Source organism: Melanotaenia boesemani, chromosome 12 (genome assembly GCF_017639745.1).
Source record: "Melanotaenia boesemani isolate fMelBoe1 chromosome 12, fMelBoe1.pri, whole genome shotgun sequence".
Lineage (NCBI taxonomy): Eukaryota > Metazoa > Chordata > Actinopteri > Atheriniformes > Melanotaeniidae > Melanotaenia > Melanotaenia boesemani.
The window spans coordinates 13,087,717-13,108,981 of NC_055693.1; the positions used below are offsets into that span (position 1 = coordinate 13,087,717).

General features: G+C 40.3%; 1 protein-coding gene across 8 annotated transcripts in view; it reads right to left on the bottom strand.

Moving 5' to 3' along the window:
• Positions 1-2,490: 2,490 nt before the first annotated feature.
• The window catches only part of LOC121650630 (phospholipid-transporting ATPase IH-like), a 38,131-nt gene continuing 19,356 nt past the window's right edge, over positions 2,491-21,265 (bottom strand). Inside the window, exons 7-31 of one of the 8 annotated variants that reach the window (XM_042002205.1) lie at positions 20,519-20,622; positions 20,361-20,411; positions 20,161-20,225; positions 19,978-20,059; positions 19,744-19,894; positions 19,439-19,636; positions 19,172-19,345; positions 18,434-18,600; positions 17,883-17,954; positions 16,943-17,016; positions 16,726-16,829; positions 13,346-13,527; positions 12,664-12,897; positions 12,357-12,534; positions 12,160-12,262; positions 11,792-11,937; positions 11,324-11,383; positions 10,734-10,861; positions 10,513-10,648; positions 9,992-10,015; positions 9,059-9,124; positions 8,753-8,856; positions 8,496-8,661; positions 6,728-6,949; positions 5,516-5,602 (exon numbers count right to left, since the gene is read on the bottom strand). In XM_042002205.1, coding sequence (XP_041858139.1) covers positions 6,767-6,949; positions 8,496-8,661; positions 8,753-8,856; positions 9,059-9,124; positions 9,992-10,015; positions 10,513-10,648; positions 10,734-10,861; positions 11,324-11,383; positions 11,792-11,937; positions 12,160-12,262; positions 12,357-12,534; positions 12,664-12,897; positions 13,346-13,527; positions 16,726-16,829; positions 16,943-17,016; positions 17,883-17,954; positions 18,434-18,600; positions 19,172-19,345; positions 19,439-19,636; positions 19,744-19,894; positions 19,978-20,059; positions 20,161-20,225; positions 20,361-20,411; positions 20,519-20,622 — 2,952 coding nt within the window. In that variant the 3' untranslated portion in view covers positions 5,516-5,602; positions 6,728-6,766. Of the gene's footprint in view, positions 6,950-7,731; positions 7,847-8,495; positions 8,662-8,752; positions 8,857-9,058; positions 9,125-9,991; positions 10,016-10,512; positions 10,649-10,733; positions 10,862-11,323; positions 11,384-11,791; positions 11,938-12,159; positions 12,263-12,356; positions 12,535-12,663; positions 12,898-13,345; positions 13,528-16,725; positions 16,830-16,942; positions 17,017-17,882; positions 17,955-18,433; positions 18,601-19,171; positions 19,346-19,438; positions 19,637-19,743; positions 19,895-19,977; positions 20,060-20,160; positions 20,226-20,360; positions 20,412-20,518; positions 20,623-21,265 lie in introns of all 8 variants that reach the window. The other 7 variants (XM_042002206.1, XM_042002207.1, XM_042002208.1 and 4 more) reach the window with 7 other exon arrangements.

The window sequence follows — 21,265 nt, forward strand, 5'->3', positions numbered from 1 at the left end:
GAGAACTCACAGTATTGCTAGGATGCAATGTGGATGCCAAACTAGCTTTTGATAGGGAGTACATCACTGAGAAAATCTGTATTTCTACAGCTGAACCAGCTGTTAAAACTGGCTGATAAGACAGGAAACATGGCCCCACATAGATGACAGAACTGCCTCAAGGAAGTAATTCAACTCAGCTCAGCCACTTTGCAGAAAGTACAAAAAAATGGGAAGTTGTAAAAGGTCATGTTTAAGTAGGCCAAGGAAGACATTAAACAGAGGAAGCTCAATATACCTGGGGAAAAAAGCAATGAAAAGCAAATGGGGAAAACAGGAGTCCACGTTTGTAGCCAAACTGGGAAAAATTAGCTGAAGGAAACAAGGTTTACCTCAAAAATGGACTGTCCATGATAGCACAAAAGTGAAATTCATTGATTACCTATGAATCTGCACGATGAAAGAAGACTATGTGAGAACTTTAGGTTGGTGCAAGTCCAATCAAACATAAAAAGATGACAGAAAAAACAAGTAAATTTCCACATTTATTGATCATGAGAAGAAGGGCTCTTCTCTCCGATAAGGGCTGGACTCTCTTCCATTCTGGAGTTGCTCCCAGTGAGAGGCTCCAAGTAGGTGTGGGCATACTCATTGCCCCCTGACTTGGTGCCTGTATGTTGGTGTTTACCCCCATGGACGAGAGGGTAGCCTCCCTCCTCCTTCAGGTGGGGAGATGGGTCCTTTGTACTTATGCACCAAGGCTGCCCTTTGTCACAGATTCTGTTCATAACTTTTATGGACAGAATTTCTAGGTTCAGCTGAGGTGTTGAGGGGATCCGGTTTGTGGCCTCAGGATTAGGTCTCTGCTTTTTGCGGATGATGTAGTTCTGTTCACTTCATCGGGCCGTGGTCTTCAGCTCTCACTGAAGTGATTCACAGCTGAGTGTGAAGCAGCTGGGATGAGAATTAGCACCTCCAAATTTGATACCATGGTCCTCAGCCAGAAAAGGATGGAGTGTTTTCTCCAGGTCAGAAATGAGGTCCTGCACCAAGAGGAGGAGTTTAAGTATCTCGGGGTCTTGTTCATGAGTGAAGGAAAGATAGAACGGGAGATCAACAGGCGGATCAATGCGGCGTCTGCAGCAATTGGACTCTGCATGTAGTGGCCCATCTTCATGAAGAAGGAGCTGAGCCATAAGGCAAAGCTCTCGATTTACCAGTCGATCTTTCTACCCTCACCTATGGTCACAAGCTGTGGGTAGTGACCAAAAAAACAAGATTGCGAATACAAGCGGCCCAAATGGGTTTTCTCCACAGGGTGGCCGAGCTCCCCCTTAGAGATAGGGTTAGAAGCTTGGTGGTCCAGGAGGAACTTAGAGTAGAGTTAATTCTCCTCCCCATCAAGAGCAGCCAGATGAGGTGACTCGAGCATCTGGTCAGGATGCCTCCTGGATGCCTCCTTGGTGAAGTGTTCTGGGCACGTCCCACCGGAAAGAGGCCCAGGGGAAGACCCAGGACATGCTGGAGGGACTACATCTCTTGGCTAGCCTGGGAACACCTCGAGATCGAGATGGTGAATGTGGTCGGGGAGACGGAAGGCTGGGTTTCCCTGCTTAGGCAGCTGCCCCTGCGACCCAACCCCGGATAATAGGTAGAAAATGGATGGATTGATCATATGGGTTGACTCCAGGTAGCATCAGGTGTGTTGGCAATCATTGTTACCTCTACAATAAAGATATAGATAAACTCTGAAATTTTGGACTTGTTACATTCAGTCAATCAAAAGTAGATATTGGTGTTATCAAGAAATGGTCAGGATGATAATACATCTATTCAAAATCCTTTTCAGGAACATTATCTTTTCAAGGATATGGCCGGCAAACAGAATGGATCCATTCTGTTTCCTTTTCTTGAGCTGGAAAAATGCTGTTATAAATTTGTGTTTCACTAAGCCAAAATCTAGAAACAAAATTGGAAAAAGTTTATTTTGTTTTTGTCAAATATGGCTCTTTTTTTCCCAGAGGAACAAAAGCTTAGAAAAACGTCATATGTGGTGCACTACATTATTAGTTTACCTGACCTCAGCGGTCAACGAGGCTAACCGCTCTTGTTAGCATTTAGCTGTCATGTATTTAGTTGTTAGTATTTTTTCGGATTAACTTAAGAGGTCTTGTGGCTTTGTTTCTGGTTAAACTAGTAATGTATTGAGAAAAAGCAAAATATAAATGTTTCTCTTGCACTGTTAGTCGCCCAACACATTTGACTAAAGGCAAATAATCAATGAGAAGAACAGCTATGGGAAAGAACTTTGGACCCAGTGTACACCACCGCCATTTTATTCATTAGACCACTCTGGTGTACCCTAAGTGACATTGCCCTCAAGACATTGCGCATGCATGAATAAACAGCTTGAACAAGTGTATTGGTGGATTGGGCTCACCTGCTAGATCCTGACTGATTGGAAAAACTGCAGCCTATCTATTTCTGACAATGATAGAAAACAACACAAAATGTTTTCACTCTCTTTATTACAAGCAGAATGACAGTACAGTGCTTTGCCCTCATTTGCTACAGACAGGCTGGCAAAAAGTCAACATGTGAACTTTTAAAATCTTTATCCAAAAAGAAAAAAAGTAAGTTCTCAAATTCTGTTTAGTAATACAAACAGTGCCATACTAAAGGTATGATATGAAGAGTGCTTCTCAGAGCACAGCAGTCAACATCTCAGACCTTTGCCAAGCTCAGAAGTGACAGGATGAGCACCTGCTGTTGTGCTGATGGACTTAGAAAAAGCTGTTTGACATTCTGATCAGCAATAGAAGGCTGGTGTGATAAACCCATTGAGACAGAGGCTGACACCTACACACAGTTCATTCCTTGTTAAGTTATTTGGTCACTTCTTCTTTTTTTGTTTTAATTGTCACCCACTACAATCTTTGTAGAAAAATAACATGTGAGGAACAGTTAACTATAAACTCCAGTTGCTAGACAATAGAACTTGTTTTTAGGGTAAAACCGATCTGTTGTAAAACAAAGTGCAGTGTGAAGAACTATAGATAGATCTAACGAATCGTATAATTTATATTTTGCTCTCATTTTGGTTACAAACTTGAACAGATATTCTAACAGAGTTAAAATATAATCTTCTCTCTGAGATACAAAAAGTAGCAAAAGAAATATTCACAATGGAAAACAGAAAAATGACAAAAAAATAAAAAATAAAAATAAATAAATAAAAGGTGAAAATCTGAGGACTTGGATATTACAAAAATGTGTTTAAAGAAAAACCATAAAGAAAAATCCATCAAATCACAGAAACTGATTTGACACCATTATTGTTGTAGAACAAGTAAAATATGTCTGGACACAATATGGCGACAGCACAGTGAGGTGGGACTATGCTATACAAGCACCGAGAACTCTTCTTTAAAACAACTGAGGTCAGGATGTTGCGGCCCCATGTCTCAACACTTGTGGAGGCTTTGAGTGAAATACTGAAAGGGACAAATCTAGACCTCCTTTCAAAACAAATAAATTACCTGTGCCACTGTAGAAAAATATTGAATGCCTGTTATTAAATCTATACAAGTTGGCAGATGGTGATGTGTATGAAAATAAACTGTATAAAGATACAAAAATGCTTCAGAATCTCACATTCAAGACTTCCAGAGTCAGTCACTTGCTATGTAACCAGACAGATATGCTTTGGAAAAAAACAAAACAAGGACTTCAGAAATGCTGTTAGAAGTACAGAAGAAAGGTTCATCCATGATGAGCTACAATCTTCAGCTGGAGGACATGATGGACAAGTCAGTTCAACATTCTCATTGATTTGATTGTGACGTCGCCAATTCAAGTCTCCTTCCTACTTACCACAAGTCGTATCTAAAGATCTATAACACCCCTCTAACTACAATATTAAGCAAAAAAACAAAAACAAACAAACAAACAAACAAACAAAAACCTTTTAAGTTAAACCCATACATAAAATAGTGACTGACATCAATAATTTCAGAATATGGGAAAACCCCGTGAGTTAATGCAACACAGAGACAACCCCTTATAACAAGGATTACATGATATTAGCATTCTGGCATTAATGTTTGCATAACACGTAACATGGCAGCAAATACACAAGCACATTGCAACAGTGAGGGATAGCAAGTCATTAAAGACATCCATAAATCATCAGTCCCAGGCTGTTACCCTACTTGGCCACAAGGTGGCAGTACAGGGCACACTATGCACACTTTTCAATATTAAAGAAAAGTGCCTTGATATGTTTCATGATGAATCATGACAGGGACAAAAAAAAAACAAAAAAACAAAAGGATAAAGAAGAATAGATCAGCATGCAGAGAGAGATCCAACATGCTACACTGACAGATAAGAGAAACAAAGCTTGACACCAAAGCAAGGGTAAAAGAGTAGAAGGGGGACAATTGACACACTGTACCAGACATATATGCCCTCTGAACCTCCTTGTACTCTCACCAGCATGTTTAAACTGACCTACTGAAAATAGTGTCTATGAATTAAGGCAGGGTGGCAAAAATACTGCACTTCCCCCATGAGTCTCTCCTCATCTACCCCCTTCAGCTGATGAGTATGTGAGTGTAAGGCTTTAAAATACACCAATTCTGCTGTATTATTTTCCTTTTTTAAAAAATATACCTATCTCCTTTGGCTCCTAGTCTGCTGCTGCGTACCTGTAAGGCAAAAGTGTGTCACATACAAACATACAATAAACAGGCAAATTCATGCGTACTCTTGCGCACATGCACACACACGCATACCTAAAGGGCTAAGCTTGAAGGCTACCCCCCTTACTTGGCTAGACCACATAGTGTAGATTTTTTTTTGACAAACATTTACAAACAAGCAAAAAGGACATGGACGTGGAGGAACAGGCAAGAGAATGCAAGACTAAGAATGAGGACAAGGTGTACAAAATTGACTTCTTAAACAAGACAGTTCTGCAGTGTAATAACATGGACACACATGGTTCCCCTTTAGTTCTCATACAGTTTCGAAATGTTTGAGCAGGAACTTTGACAAGACTAATACAGGGGCTACACTCACACATAAATGTATGAGGATGAGGACTCAGAGCAATCTCTCTAAAAGGTTGTCCACTCAGGTGTAGCCTAGAAAATGCACATGGTGAACTAAGCATGGAGTGCCCATGCTTTCTGAGTGTGAATATGTTTGCTTTCTTCTATAAATCTTCCGTCTTTGCAATGCAGATCTTGTTCACACATACTGGGGATGTGTTGTTTTGTTTCTTTTGTGTGTGTATTTTAAACCCATGAGACGCACATATTCTTAGTTTCAGAGACTGGATTTGTTTTCACACAGAGGTCTCTGGTCCCGGAGCATAGTAGGCAAATCCTGCCCCTGAGAGACGAAACATGTAGGGGCTGAGGGAGCACAAGTCTGCTCCTGCCCCATCAGCCAAGTGCGCCATCAGTTTCTGGGGAAGGGGACCAGACCTGCGGAGGGACAGCGTTTCCACAGCCCCAAGGTGGAGACGAGAGGAGTCTGTACTTGTGCCTTTGTAGGATCGACGAAAGGACAGCGGAGTCAACTCAGCCACGTCACCTGGCAAAAGCTTCTCATGATCCTGCAGAAAGACGGAGAAAGTACCATCACAGGAAAATTCAAGAAATAAAGCCAAGAAAAACAGAAACACACACACGCACACAACACAAAACCAAACTTGTGAATGTGAAAACGTGAGAAGATGCATAAAGTAAAAAGTTAGGGTTATTTTCTGAAGGTTTGATTATTTAATTTTTAAAATTTTTGTTTAAGTTAAGTTTTAATACTGTATGATAAATGGTCATGGATTTACTGAATGAGCCATCATCTACATTTGCAGCCACTTTTAACTGCCTCTCCCAGTCAAAATTCTGCTAGTTTCTAGGCAATTTCAGCCATGATCTTCAGCTCGGTTCAGTTTGGAAGAGAATGATCCATGCCAGAGCTAATCAGCCACTCTAAGTGACTGTATCTGTATGGATACCATAAAGAATTGGCAAATGAAGAAACCATCTGGAAATTCCCAAGCTGATTAACTGTTGTATTAGAGTAAGCATGACCATGAAAGGCAAATAAGTTCACACTTGCAATCCCATTCTCCAACGTTAGATGTCACCAGTTTACCTTTTATGTATCTGATGGCTGGATCAACTGCCTGTACAACTTGCATTTGGTCTGTGGGCCGAATTAGGTAACCTACTTTTAACATATCACCTTGGTTTCTAAGTACTAATCAAATCAGTTTTAACCCTGAATCTATTGTATATTTTGTAACTTAACCTTGAATCAAAGAACTGAACCTCTCAACCTATTGTTATATTTACAAATCAGGACCCAAACAAGCAAGGTAACACTCTTTAGAGTCAATATGACAAACAAAAGATTTTAAGAGGCCTGAGTCCCAAAATGGAGGTAATTTCTCACTTAACTGCTTCTTAGATTAAATACATTCAAAACCCCACAAGCAGTGAGACTTACAACCTGCTGTAAATCAGGAATTGCAGAGTTAATTGGGGGGGATTGTGAGTCCTTAAATAGAGGACACAAGAAAATGTCTTGTGGCACACACTCATATGTCCCACCCCCACTTTAACCCTGAGTCACAGCATGACTCCATGCCGCAAGCAATTCAGAGCAGCAAAAAGCATCATGGCAGCAGCATTAAGAACACGACACCCCACTATCAACACCCTCTGTGTGTTGTTACCATGGTGACCCTAGCCCACCTACTGGTGGGCGGGGAAGTCTAGGGTTTGCTGAGTGGGGTACTGTGACTGCGTGACATCATGGAGTCATAGGTCCTAGCAGCTTTTTCTCCACTGTCACTCTCACAGGTCCTGTCAGGGTGAAGTGGGTCCCTCTCATTGCCACTTCCACCACAAGGGCCAGAAGCTGCACGGCCCTGCAGAGCCCCCACTGTCCTGACCTTCTGTGGATGACGTTAAAGGAAAACTGATCATGGAACCTGCTCAGACTTTCTGTGTTGTATCCAGTAGATTTCAGATTGTCTCAAGGTCAATATGGAGCTAACTGAATCCTGTAAAAAAGTTCGCTTGAACTTTATCCGTCCATTCAGTGAAAGAAGAATACTGTTGAGTGATCTTAGTATTTTTCTGTTTGTTGGTTTGTTGTTCTTTTCACATCCCAGACTTGGGGTCAAGCACAGTAACTCATTTACTCTATGTTCACTAAACTACACGTGGTTGGTATGTTTTGACTTAATATCGGATCAAAGAGTGTTTAGAGCATTTTAAGGTATATCAAGTATTGTTTAATGGTCAATCTAACTAATTGGATAAAAACTATTATTAAATCATTAAATTGCATAGAAAATGAATCATTATTGGCATATTGATAAATTACTTGAATACTATAAATAAGAAACATGCCACTGTTTTTTAAGTAGAGAGACATTCTGTATACCTAATTAATAATAATAACATAAATAAAACTGAACTGACAACATGAAAAACATGAAGGAAAGGTGTAGTGCAGACAATGTATTTTTCTAAATGGCAAATAAAGAACACAAAACTTATGAGGAAGAGAAACAGCAGTAACAGAAAATAAATGAAACCTAGCTTACAAATCAAACCTTGGAGCGGCATCAGTAGCTGATTAGTTTGACACGAGTTGGGGTGTAGAGGGAAGTGGTTTACACTGGGCCATACTGCCATGCACACAGAGATTAGGGCTAAAAGAGAGTGTCACCTCCTCTTCCTGCTCCTCTCTCGTCTCTCTGGGCCAATCAAAAACTCATTCTGCTGGAGGACTGAGAAAGCATGAAGATGGTGGACGGCTCCACAGTAAGGCACGGGCGGGTGGACTGCAGTTACCGCAAAAGAGCGTGTGAGTGCAGAGGACAGAGTCACAACCACACGGGAGCAGTGGTGGAATGCAAAAGAGGAGAGAGGAGATGATAATGACGAGGGAGGAAGAAGTGAGAAGAGCGAGGATGGCAAGAGTGAGGATAAGGCAGAACAGCGTGAATGAAAGGAGAGCAGAGGATGGAGCGATGCGGAGTGGTGTGTATTTTGATTACGGTGATCCATTATGATGCAGTGAGAAGGGAGAAAAAAGGAGAAAGAGCACAGGAGGAAGAAATCTGTCAGACCTTTCACTCATTTTTCCATTCATGGTGAAGCTTGCTTCACAGGTGGGTAAGGCTAAGCTACAAGGAACAGGAAGTCACAGTAAATCCAGCTGATGCTAAAAGCTATTCTGGATTATTTATACAGGAAGAGATTTATGCCTTATGACTATGGTATTAAAAATTGTAAATAAACTTATATTTCAGAGAACTCTACTTACTAAATCAGTTTTGTGTACTACGATGTTTTAAAAAAGGGAAAGCATTAATTAGTCAGAGGTTAATGGCTTTAGTGAAGCATTTAGTTAACACTAGAAATCAATAAAGGGTAAAGATCAGAATAAAATTTAGAACAAAGAAAGTTATAATTTTTTATGAAGCCTACCTGTGCACGTTCCGTGGCTGTGGGACAAACAGCCCTGCAGAGCACCTTCTTGATGACATCTGGCAGCAAGCTGACTGTGATGAGGAGGATGATGCTGAGCCAAGCTGGACCACTGGACAGCATCTGCATAAACACGTAGTACATCCTCTGGTAGTTCAGGAAGGGCCTGAGCAGCAAAAGCAAAGGCAAGAAAAGGAATACCAAACTGGACCAATCAACGTATCACGGATGCTACTTAAATTCAAACATATCATTACCAAATGATGCCACCCCAGAGGAGTGAGAAAATAACATAGAAAAGCAGCGATCCCCAGATGACAAAGTGATTGATCCAAGTCCAGTGATGTGTGTCCAAGGCAAGCTGAAACAAACAGAATATATAAATAGTAAACATTAACCCAGTCAATAAAGTCGATGGCATTACCTTCAGGCTTTACTGTCGTGGAAACCAGTGCAGTTAATCATTTATGTAACATCAGTTAATTGTTCATGATCCTACATGACCACATGCACATGGAAATGTTTTCCCCTCCTTTCATTTTCAAAGAAACACTGACACACACCTTGAGTGTGACTGTGAACACCAGCACAGTAAAGACAAGAGTCCCAAATGTCCAATTTCCAAACATCTGCAAGGGAAGAGAAGAGGAAGACGGTTAGTGACTACACTAAACATGAATCATTGAACATCCTATTGTTTTTAAAAACCATCTTTAAGTTTAAAAAAAGAGGGAAAATACATCTTCACATAATATTAACTGCTAAGAGCTGTTCAGATTGAAAAACATCAATCCCTCATCTTTCTTTTACGGTTTGTGGCCAATAAAGTAGAAATGTTTCACATCTTGCAGCATTTATATTTTTCTACTTGGTGAAATCCTAGAAAGGTTTAAGCAGCAGACATCAGGAGTGAACAGATGGGATGGGAATATGAAAGAAGGGAGGAATAGGGAGATCAAGGCAAAGAAGGTAAAGCTTATGTAACGGCTACTACGGCTACAACGGTTGTTGGTACCAATAAAATAACACCACGACTTCCTTTTGTCTTAAACTTTGAGAAGCAGTGAAATGAAAAACAAGCTAACCCCAAGAAGTTCTGGAACAAACACACAGACACAGAACGTACACAACAATGCACAAACACGGTGAACAGAAAGAAAAAAAAATGTTTTATCTCAATCTGTACCACATATTAGTATTGATTTAACTGCTACCACAACAAAACACAGGGATAATGTGGGGAAGCATCTAAGATTTCTACTATGAGAGTGGAGTTGTTAAAGATCAGGCACTGTGCAGGATTCAGGGCTTTACAGAGATTAGGGGGTAATGGAGCACTAGAGAAACTACACATCTAAATGAAAGTGCTTGGATGATGTGGAGTAAGGAAGGATGAAACCGTATGAAACGGTGAAACTAAAAGCAAAAAACGGTACAACAGGAACTAAAAGGGCATGAAAGACAGAGAGAGATGACAGGGAGGGAGACAGGCTTACCATCTGTGTGTTGGTGGTCATAAGCTGAAGAAGAAGAAGAAGAAGAAAAGAAAGGACGGGGAAGAAGAGAGAAGCAAAATAAAGAGTGAGGAAGCAAAGAGAAGGAGGGGGAAGAAGAGAAAAAAAGAATCAGGACAAAGGGTAAAATGAATTTCAGGATGTTTTAACTTAAAAAACAGGACCAAAGGCAATCAAAAACAGTTGACATGATACAAATTAACGATACAGAGAAAGATGCTATTGCGTTGTCAATATGAATGGAGCTCCAATGTTGCTGATCTATGTGGGAGGGTGGGGGGCCAAGATAGAATCTTTACTGTTACAAAACCATATACATAAAAACAACTACTCCACTTAATCTAATAAGAAGAATCAAGTGATGATGAGTGAACGATCATGAAGACTTTGTGTCCATTATTCACTCGTTACATCCCTAAAGGACAACCCAAATACTGCATAAGATGCTAGCTCTGTCTTGTTTCAATTACATTTCCTCTGCTGACATAGATACAGAGCCTTACCTGGCCATTGCTGGTGAAGGTGGTGTTGTCAAAGAGGAAGTAGGCACCAAAGAAGAAAATGACAGCATCAAACACACCCAGGCACGTCCAGTACAAGAAGACAGGCCAGCGGAGGAGGGAGTTCTTTGCAATGTCCCTAAGACAGAAAAGCGCAAACAAAAAATGTTATTAAAGTAGGTTATAACAACCACATACAAACCTGCATTTCCTTCTGACCTCACCTGTACAAGGAAGGCTCCCTCTTTAATGTCTCCATGGTGACATGCTGCTCAACCAGGCTGTATAGAAGGATGGGGAGCGAGGTAAAGCTGATGTTGTACAGCGTCAAATACGCGGTGTCATACAGAGGCTGCAAAGGGAATGTTACACAGATGGCATCAGACATCTGTAACTGCAACACCATCTGTGCCACAAATGAAAAACATATCTGATTTATTGCAGCCTGGCTTCTCAAGCAGTTAAGACAGACATGTTTAAAGTTGTCAGTTTGCATATCAAGGTCTCATAAAGCAAATCATGTTTTCCTTTCCAAAGCTGTTTAGTTTTCCAGCTACGTACGTGCTAAATGCTCCACTAGTTTCACCAGATGGTTGCTAGTTTAGTCTTATCAATAATCTGCTGTTGTGCTGCTTCTGTTAACTGGATTTATGATATTTGTTTTGGTCTAAAAGGCAAACAGGGCAAAGAAAAAATAATCAAGTGACACTTCGTTGGGGTTTCTGCTAGTGACACCTTTTACATTTACACACTGTCATTCACTGATTGATTTGAATATAATCTTCTCAGTACTAACACATTATTAGGGACGTACCTGTTGGGAGAACCCGCAGAAGAACTGATACAGGAACTGAGGAAAGATGAAGCATACATTCTGCAAAGATTTAAGAGAGAGAAAAAAAAACAAACAAAAAACCAGCAGAGGATGTGATAAGTTAGTGACAAGTACAACTGAAGCCATTTCAAGAAGCTAAAAATGTATCTACACGTTTCTGTTTTTGCAGATTGAACGCTATGAGCTCACTGAGTGGGCCGCATCAAGCTGGCCTGCCAAAAAGGGGGGAAAAAAATGGATTGGTTGGCAGGGCATCACATGCTGTGGAAGCCGCCCACACTGATCTTCATGGCCGTGAATCCAGGAGAATGTCGCACAAGGTATTCATGAATCCAGTAATCTGTCAGAGTGGCTGCAAAATCTGGTTCTTTGTAACACTGTTTTTCACTGGGAATTACGATAAAGTGATTAAAATGTGAATCTCTGGAGTACACAAGAAATCTGTACCTTGTAGAAGAAGTACTGAACAAGCTCAGCAATTCGGATGTAGTAGTAGTGGCCGTGAACAAGTAGCATCTTCTTCAGGTGTTTAAACTTCGGGATGGCATAGTCACTGTTTCTCGCTGCCTGTCGGCCTTCTTTACCCATAATACCTGAGGAGAGAAAGTAGTTCAAATCAATCTGGGATGTATAAACAACTATTATAATGTTTCAAATATCTTATGTTAAAATAGATCTCCCATGACTGACCAATGAAGTTGATAGGTTATTAGCAACATTGCCATTTAATTTAATCATGACCAGGTTTTTAAATAGTTTGGATTCAAACCAAAACAGCGGATGGATGATGCACTAAGGTGGTGAAATAAACTCACCAATGCCCACATGTGCTTCCAAAATCATACTGACATCATTGGCTCCATCACCAACAGCAAGGGTTATAGGATGTTCCTTAGAAGCTTTGATTAGCTTTACAATCTGCCAAAGAAAAAAAATATTTCAGTCACAGTGACTATGTTACTCAGGAAGATGTCTTCAGTATATCTTCCAAATAGAAATCTTATTCTGGAACCTGTGCTTTCTGCAGTGGTGCCATGCGACAGCAGAGAACAGCGCTGCAGTTGCGACAGATTTCTAGAAAGATCTCTCTGTAGTTGCCATGGCCAGGACCCTCCTGGTTGGGCTTTAATACAGCAGAAAGAGTGGCCCCGTCGATAATCAAGCCAAAGTCGAGGCAGTCCACTGACAATCTGGAAGCACACAGCCCAGCCTGGTTAACAGGATTTATGTACAAAGCAATCTGAGAAGCAATCAGATCCAGACGGGTGGTCCCAGGTGCCTAGTGCAAGCTGCAAACATGCATCTGCATTATTCCATACCCAGAAATTGAGCGTTGTCTGAGAACAGTCCTGTTTAGTTCGAACAGAACATCGTGCAGGCTCTGCTCTTCGGTACGTTTCTTGGTCAGCTCCAGGATCTGGGTGCTGCGCCGGAACAACTTGCTGGCGTAGCATGTAGCGGCCGCCGTTTCCATCTTGTCCCCCGTGAGGACCCAAACTTTTATCCCGGCTTTGTGCAGTGACTCGATGGTGTCTGCAGCTTTCTCCTGGAGCCTGTGGGTCAATAAGTCAATAAGTCTTCCAGCCTCCACTGAGGTAGGTTGAACGATCCATCAAAGCTTCAATCAATCCATTACCAGATAGTGATAACTTTTCAATGCATGACCACCCCTGTCTTTGCCCATCAGCAGTTTATCTACTAGGAAATTAAACTGTCAAGCAGTTGATCAATCAGTCAGGGTCAATACTATTTTATCAGTACACAAAAACATGTCAAATTATTGCAAAAGGAGTTAAAGAAAAGCAAAATAGACAAAAGGTGCAGCAGTATTAATAGGAAGTCACCAATGAGAGCTCACACTGAATCTTTTTTGCCCTTATGAGTCATGAAAACACTTTGAAGCCAGCTTAATGATTCATTAATCTCCCCTTCTGTCCCCCTGCTGCTGCACCGTTTCTAAATCTTTCCTTTCCTCTGTCTCTCTCTCTCTCATCGACCAACCTGTCCTCTACTGCTGTAGCACCCAGAAGGACAAAGTCTCTCTCAATGATGTCATAGGCCTGTGCCAGCCTCTGCTCCCTGTCCTGCAGGGCCAGCTTGGCTTCAGTCAGGTGATGGCACGCTTCCTGATACTCAGACTCTGACAGCCTTCGATAGGCGACACACAGAGTCCGCAGCCCCTCCTGTTTTTTTTTTTTTTTTTTTTTTTGAAGACAGAAACAGAGCGATAGATTAATTAACATCACGATTCAACGACAACAAAGCTTTGGTTGATCAGAGCAGGCTTTGAACAAGCTTTAACATAGTGGTAACAGCATACATGTTAAGAAGTGATTGTTTCTAACCACATCCAGCTGGGAGAGAGGTCTAATAGGTTTTGTTTTCAAACCCAACCATGTCTGTCTGTACATCTCACTGTTAGCAGAACATGCTACGAAGCATGTTTTTTTTGTTTTTTTTAAACTTAGTAAGCAAGTGGAACAGCGGCAAAGAAAGAAAGCATTACATTTTGGTACATGTTTGATACATGTTAAGAGGTGGATAATTCTTCCCCACAAGCAGCTATTCAACACACACACACACCAGATCTGTAAGAAAGCCCCGTCACAGGTCTTTATTTCTTCTGCCTTAAACTACCAATGAATGACTGGAATTACATAAAGAGGAGGTTATGTAAAATATACCATTCCCTTGTCACATTTTTCAGTTAGTACATCCTCATCTCCATTCCTTTCAGTCTTAATCCCTTTCACCTGAGATGAGAGAAGTTGATGCAACAGGTATTGAAATAAAATAAGCCACCCTTGCTTCAGATATGTCATTTTAAACTATCATTACTAAAACATACCATGTACCATTTTTTACCATTTACCACTGTTTTTTTACAACTTATATCTTTATATTATATTACATGGATGCAAAAAAAAAAACTCTTTTTGCTTACTGGCCCTCTAACAAGCCTAATCACTTCTCACTCTCTCAGGTAAATTTTAAGAATTGACACATCTTTCAAGATGTGCTGATTTTGTACATCTGGCTCGAAGCAGGTGGATGGAGGATATGAAGAGGTACAAAATCAAGAAATGCTTCTGAATGTGTGAGTGTAGCTGCTTTTAGTCAGTCTCTAGAAATTGGTGTCCAGACACTCACTGTCTGATCCAACTGACTCAAACATTTAAGGCCAGAAATCTGGGTGTATTGATGGACTCAGACCAAAACTAAAAAAAAATACATTAAGGGAATCACAAAGTCAGCCTACTACCACTTTAGGAATATATCTAAGCAGGACCTGGAAAAACTAGTCCATGTTTTCATCTTTAGTCGGTTTGATCATTGTAACAGTGTTTTTACAGGTCTACCTAAAAGTCAATTAGACACCTGCAGCTGATTCAGAACTCTGCTGTTCCAGTCCTCACTAAGACCAAGAAAGTGGACCACATCAGTCCAGTTTCGAGGTCTTTACACTGGCTGCCTGTCTGTTAGAGGATAGACTTTAAAGTTCTGTTGCTGGTCTATAAAGCTCTGAATAGTTTAGGACCAAAATACATCAGCGACCTCCTGACCCAGTATGAACCTACCAGACCCTTCAGGTTGTCTGGATTTGGTTTCTTATCAGTTCCCAGAGTCAGAACCAGACATTCAGCTTCTATGCTCCACATGTCTGTAACAAACTCCCAGAAAGCCTCAGATCAGCGGAAACACTTAGGCCCTGATCTATTAAGGCTTTGCGTGTACTAAAACAGGTGCAGACGGCTTTGCTCCGCTAAAATCGGCCCAAGCTTATCTATCAAAGCCGCAAACATGGAACTGCGTCAGTTATCCTGGCAAAACTGCGCCGCTCTCCACTTTGCGTTTCTGAAGCTACTGCATATGCATTATGGGCGTTCCGGCCAGAAAGTGCACATTAGTGGGAGGAGACTATGCAAATAAATCTGGTTTGCGCAGCAGTGGGATTCATGTAGCCCGCAAATAGTTTGCGGTGTTTATGTTTGCTCTAAAAATAGCGTTTCTGAAAAGCAGGTGCTAATTGGCACAACAGTATACGCGCAATGGCTGCAGTAATAATTTTAAGGAGGAGGCACAGACACCATGAAAGGCGACTAAGATAATGCATTTTTTTCTATTATATTAATATATTTAGAATGCCAGAGAAGAGGATTGTGGAGACGATCCAGCGTTGCAATATTAGAATTGCTGGATAAGTTTAAAGACTTTATCATGCCTGTCTTTTATTATTATTATTATTATTATTATTATTATTATTATTATTATTATTATTATTATTTCTTTATAGCTTTTAAACCTTTATTATTTCTTATTTGTTCCTTGCATGTTTTTATATGTACAATACCTTGGTTCCTAAAGGTTGTTGTTAGTGTGCCTTATAAATAAATTGAACTTGAATATGAAACTATATTGCAGCATTTCTGGTGACATTTAGATTTTTTTCCTCGACTTCCGCAATATTTTTATTTGTCTCCTTTATTTGTCTCAACTTCTATCGGATAAAAGTTAATTGTGCGTTTGCGGTTTCCTTGCTCTCCAGAACCTTACATGACAGAGCAAACAGCGCCGCTAAATCCTCATTTAAATACTGCTGTTTGCTCCGCAAATGATAACAGGAGCAGTCTTAATAGATCAGGCGCTAATCGTAGAAACATAACCAGAGCAAAACTGCGCAGCAAATGTTAAATAGCGCAGCAGTTTTGCCCTCGTCATAACTCAGCCCCTTAGTGTATTTAAATCCAGGTTAAAGACCCACCTGTTCTCTGCTGCATTTTACTAGTTTTTATTTAATAAAGTCCAAATCTGTACTGTTTCTTTTAAGCTTGAATTTTTAAACGTGATCACATTTTAATGTTGTTTTTATCCAATGTTCTTTCTTTTTCCTTTCTCTTTTGTTTTTACTGTTAAATTATGCTTCTCATTTTCTGTAAAGCACTTTGAATCACCCTGCTGTTGAGTTGTGCTACACACAAACTTGCCTTGCCTTAAAATACAGCGCTGTCTGGTAATGTCTAGGAATGTTCAGGGCTGCAGGTAGAAAGTTCTACTAAGTATTATTGTAACTTTATACCTGATAATAAAGCATTATATTGTTGGCCTTGGTGGAGATCTGAGCTTTCCGAGCATGGTTTTAACCTAATCTACTGTAACTGAAAATGTATTTTATTAATAAATTCAGATTTCTTTTTTATGAGTGTTCAAAATTTCCTACATTTAGGAGAATTTAAACCATATTAGTTCCCTCTATATGTTTTTTAAACCTTGTATGTAATAATAATCTATGGGTGCTACTGTTTTAACAAAATGAAAAATATATAAATGTAATGTATCGTCAAAGCCAACGTACATCAGTGCTGGTCAAACTGTTTACTTACAACAGCATTCTGCTCCACCCGGGCTTTGACTTGCTCCACCTTCCCAGATACCACCCGTGGGAAAATGGATGAGTCTGCACCTTTACAGAACAGCAGGTACTCTCCTAAGAACACACAGAAACACACACATGCAAACCAAACACATTATAAGAAAAGTGTAGGAAGAGGCTAGCATCTTAGCGTTATAAAATACTTTAACTGGTGTAGGATATTTTACCTGAGCTCGACTTGACGATGACACTCATTCTCCTCCTAACAGAGTCAAAGTTCAGCACATGGAGCAGCTCAAATCTGAGGAAGAGGTTGTTTTAATATAAAACAGGTAATTCTTTTATTTTTTTTCTCCCTATTTAGGTTTTATAGAGTCATGTAATTGAGGCAAAACTGCAAACTGCATCTCATAATTCTTTTTCTCTCAACACATTTTCTATTAAAAGCCAGTTCTGTGCAATGGTAAATGAGTAATATAAAAAAGAAGATATGTATAAAACAAATTTGGTATTACACATTTGATGTCTTAATTATTCATTTACTGTCCAAAAGGTTTGACTTAATTTGAAATTTGTAAATGGGCCTTGAACTATCTACTGGGAGGCTATAACATGAAAGAAAAGACATCGAGGTCTGAACTTGAATTAAGAGCATTTTAGGTAATTTTTGTTTGCTTATACCTTAGAGTTCCTTATAAAAATGTCAGCACAGTAGATGAAAGAAGACTAGATTTGTCTTCCGTCTCTTTGCCTCCAAAGTCTGCATAACTGCTGGATGAATGCTGAACCCCTCCCCTCTCCAGCCCTTCCTCCTTAAAATAGCTCCCTATTGACAGGCCACTGCTGAGAGTGATGGTTAGTGAGGCCACCCACACTAACACATGCTATGGATCAAAACATTAGACACTTTCAACCTCCCCCTCCCTGCCGCAGTCCACTGGATTCTTGCTTCCATCCATTCTCCCTCATTGGTTATAGCATTTTGATCCAACTGAGCAGGCCTTTTGAGGCTGTAGGTTTTTGTAACCTCCGCTGAGCATGTAACACAATCTGAGAGGTAATTCCCCTAAGTCAGCTGATGTATGACCACAACTCAGTCTCAATCAAAAGGATTAATCTGGTTTTATCTTCTGTGGTGTAACCACAACAGACACTTAGTAAACTAACCTTTCAATCTCATCATCTTTGTTGAGGATCTCCATGTAGCTATCCTTCAGTCTTAGATAAGTGTAGCCCAACCTGGCAGCAAAAGCAAAGAGAAAAAGATTCATGAAAATGCAGTAGAGAGTTTCTACATACACAATTACTTACTTTTATCACAGACAGGGAAGCTAAAGGTGCTGTGATGCATTTCGATATGTTTCTATTATGGAGCTTTAGACAGTCTAAACTCAGCACAAGTTGCCTTGGAAATAGCACTTAGTGGAGGCCGATGGTATTGTTTTTTTAGTGCAGCTCCTCAGTTTTATAGCCAAGAGCGATGGCTTTATCCTTCATGAATACAGTCTATATGTGAGACAAACTTACTGCAGCTCCACAGAAATCCTAAATATACCACAAAGGTGACAAAGACTAATGGCTGAACAGAGATCAGTTCATCTATTAGTTTCAGTCAGATCTGACTCAATCTGACTGATTCACCCTTCTTCTCTAAAAATGTTATTCAACACAATAAAAGAAAAGGCCTTCTTAGTTACAGACGATAAAATAACATTTACCTTTTCATTCCTTCTACCAAGGCCACCTCATCTGGTGAGGAAGAGATGTAGAAAGAGGTGGGCCTGCCTTGGTGGATGCCCCTCTTGATACCATCTACGGTCTCCTCCTCCTTCACCTGCACTGTGTGACACAGACACAGCGCCCGGAAAAACAGATCCTCATGTTCCTACAGACACAGATATACATTACAGCTTTTCTTCACTTCATACGGGCAACAGCTAAGCCATAATCATGACAAATAGTAAAGACAAATCCACCTATTTCCCACTGTTTCTCCCACAGGATTGTTTTTTTTAGTCACTACAGTGGTATTTTTGTGCATTTCTCAGAAAACCCTGTAATAGAGCAGGACATCTGTTCTGCAAATTTTAAGTTTGGCAGGGCCCACTCTTGCTGTTCATGCTGACTACACAAGTTTTTTTTTTTTTTATTAAATCTAAACTACTCTGTTGCAATAAACGCAAGGCTCATCATTTTTCTGTGTACCTGAGGAACTCTTTTCCCAAAGTAGGACAAACCAGTTTTCTTAAATAAGAAAATGTTTTTAGTGACTTGGATGTAAGCTAAACCCCCAAGGTTTTTAGAGTCAAATGAAATGGCAGAGCACAGATTATTACTTTTCTCCTAAAAATGTCCTTAATTTGAAAACATTTCAACCAAATAATGTTTTATTTTCTCCTGTTCAGTCGCAGAGTTTGTAAGCCACATGGCTGCTCAGGCTGCATTTAGACACTTACTCTCCTGTATCCCCCCGGTGAGGAATCAATCATGTCTATACTGGAGGCAGCGCTGAGGATTTGTCCATTGCAGATTACATGAGGAATGTAGACATTCCCATCAACGCAGCATTCGATAAACTCCATGTTGTTCTCAGTCAGAGTGCCAGTCTTATCAGTAAACACATACTCCACCTGATATGGAGGGAGAGAAAGGCTATAGCAAGGGCATGTTTGTACAAAGTTTACATTAAGATATGAATGCAGATGTACAGACAGGGGGCCTACCTGTCCCAATTCTTCATTCAGGTCGGAGGTGTTCACCTGAGCACCCTGTCCAAGCTCTTCGTCAAACATCTCTTCATCCCAAGTGATGAAATAGGAGCCAAGGAATTTCTGCATCTCTACTGTTACATACATAGATACTGGGATAATGTAATTAAACAAAACCATGAAGGCCAGAAAGTCTGTGAAGGCTCGGATCACCTAAAAAAAAGGGAGGAGACAATTAACAGTGGTGAGGCTTTTGAGAAATCATAACAGGCATTTAGAGTTACGATTTTGTTTTGTAAACTCAGACGGTTAAGACAAACCACATGGCGCTGGCGCTCATTCTCGGTCCTGTGGTTGTACCAGGGTTCGTCTCGGTCAGGAGACCATTGCCAAGCATATTTCAGGACTGTGTTGATCACTGCTTTACTAATCAGGATGCACAAATACACGATCAGAAAGGCGTTCATAGACCTGCAGGGAGTAGCAGAATGAAGATGTGTCAATACCATGGTAACCAAATCACACAACAAGAGCAATCAAATCATTAATCTTACTTTTCAACAGCAGATCGCTTCTGAGATTTAGACTGGTAATTAAGCGCCATCTTGGTCTCCATTCCAGTGTAGACTGCGACAGCTGAGGATGAGAAAACACAGCTTTATAGAGACAAACATGACAAAAGGCTTGTCCACTAATTTTAAAGGGATTTTACAGAGGCTGAAATCTCATTCTACTACCATAAATATGATGCGTATTCTTTAGCGTGGCTCCTCTAAGGAGACAGTTTTCAGCTCCAAGCGTTCTGCAAGAGTAAAAAAAAAAACACAACTAAAGCACTTATTTTTTAAATTAAAGAATGGTACACACAAAAACCAAACAAGATGTTTTAAAGAAAAGCACCTGCACAAAAACAAAAGTACACACAAAGCACACTCACCGAACCACAGGCTCCTCTTTATCCTTGTAAATGTTAATGCGTCCCACAAATCTGGAATAAAAAGGTACAGCAAAATCAAATTAAGACACAGCAATAAGGTTAGACCTTCTATCAGGTGTGTGTATACAGATGTATCAGCAAGAGCTTGTCACACTCACTTGTAGAGGTCAGGCTGCGGCTGTTCACATTCGATAGTGGCATGTAGTGAATCCACCTCCTGCTCTGTTCTAAAGGCCATGGTATCTGGTACAGCGTAATAGGTCTGAGACAGAAAGGTGGAGGAAAGGAGGGGGAGACAGCAGAGGAAAATGTCACCAACACAGCAACCATGTGAACAAGATTCATTTGGTGCCTCGGCCTCTGCAGGTTTTCTTAATGAACTGGAGAAACCGGGAGGATGGAGACAAGCCGTTATTAGAGTGAGACCTGGGTGAGGGGGGCAACCTGCTGATGGTCTGCACATGATGGGGTCGCCTCGAGGGCATGTATGAGGCAGGGGGTGGAGTGAGTGTTCTACACTTGACCACATGTTTGCTCAGCCATGCATGTGGTTGTATGAGTGACATAAATGAAAACAAGAAAAATGAACAAGAGACATGTAGGTAAAATGATGTGTGATCTACACATCATTAACACTTTGTTACAACTACTACAGCCTTATGGGTTTGCTAGAAAGTGTTTGCAGGAAATGACTGAAAAGTGTTATGTATCTAAGAAGTGTTCATGTAAATGCTAATCGTATTTCCTGTTTAATTGTTGCTACAAAATATCAAATAATAGTAAAAAAAAAAAATAATAAAAAAGATAATCTTTCACATAAAATAAATTTTGACAAAAAAATAAACCTGATTAAATTCATGTTCATGTAAGGCGATAAAACAACAATGTTTTAGAGTAATACTACA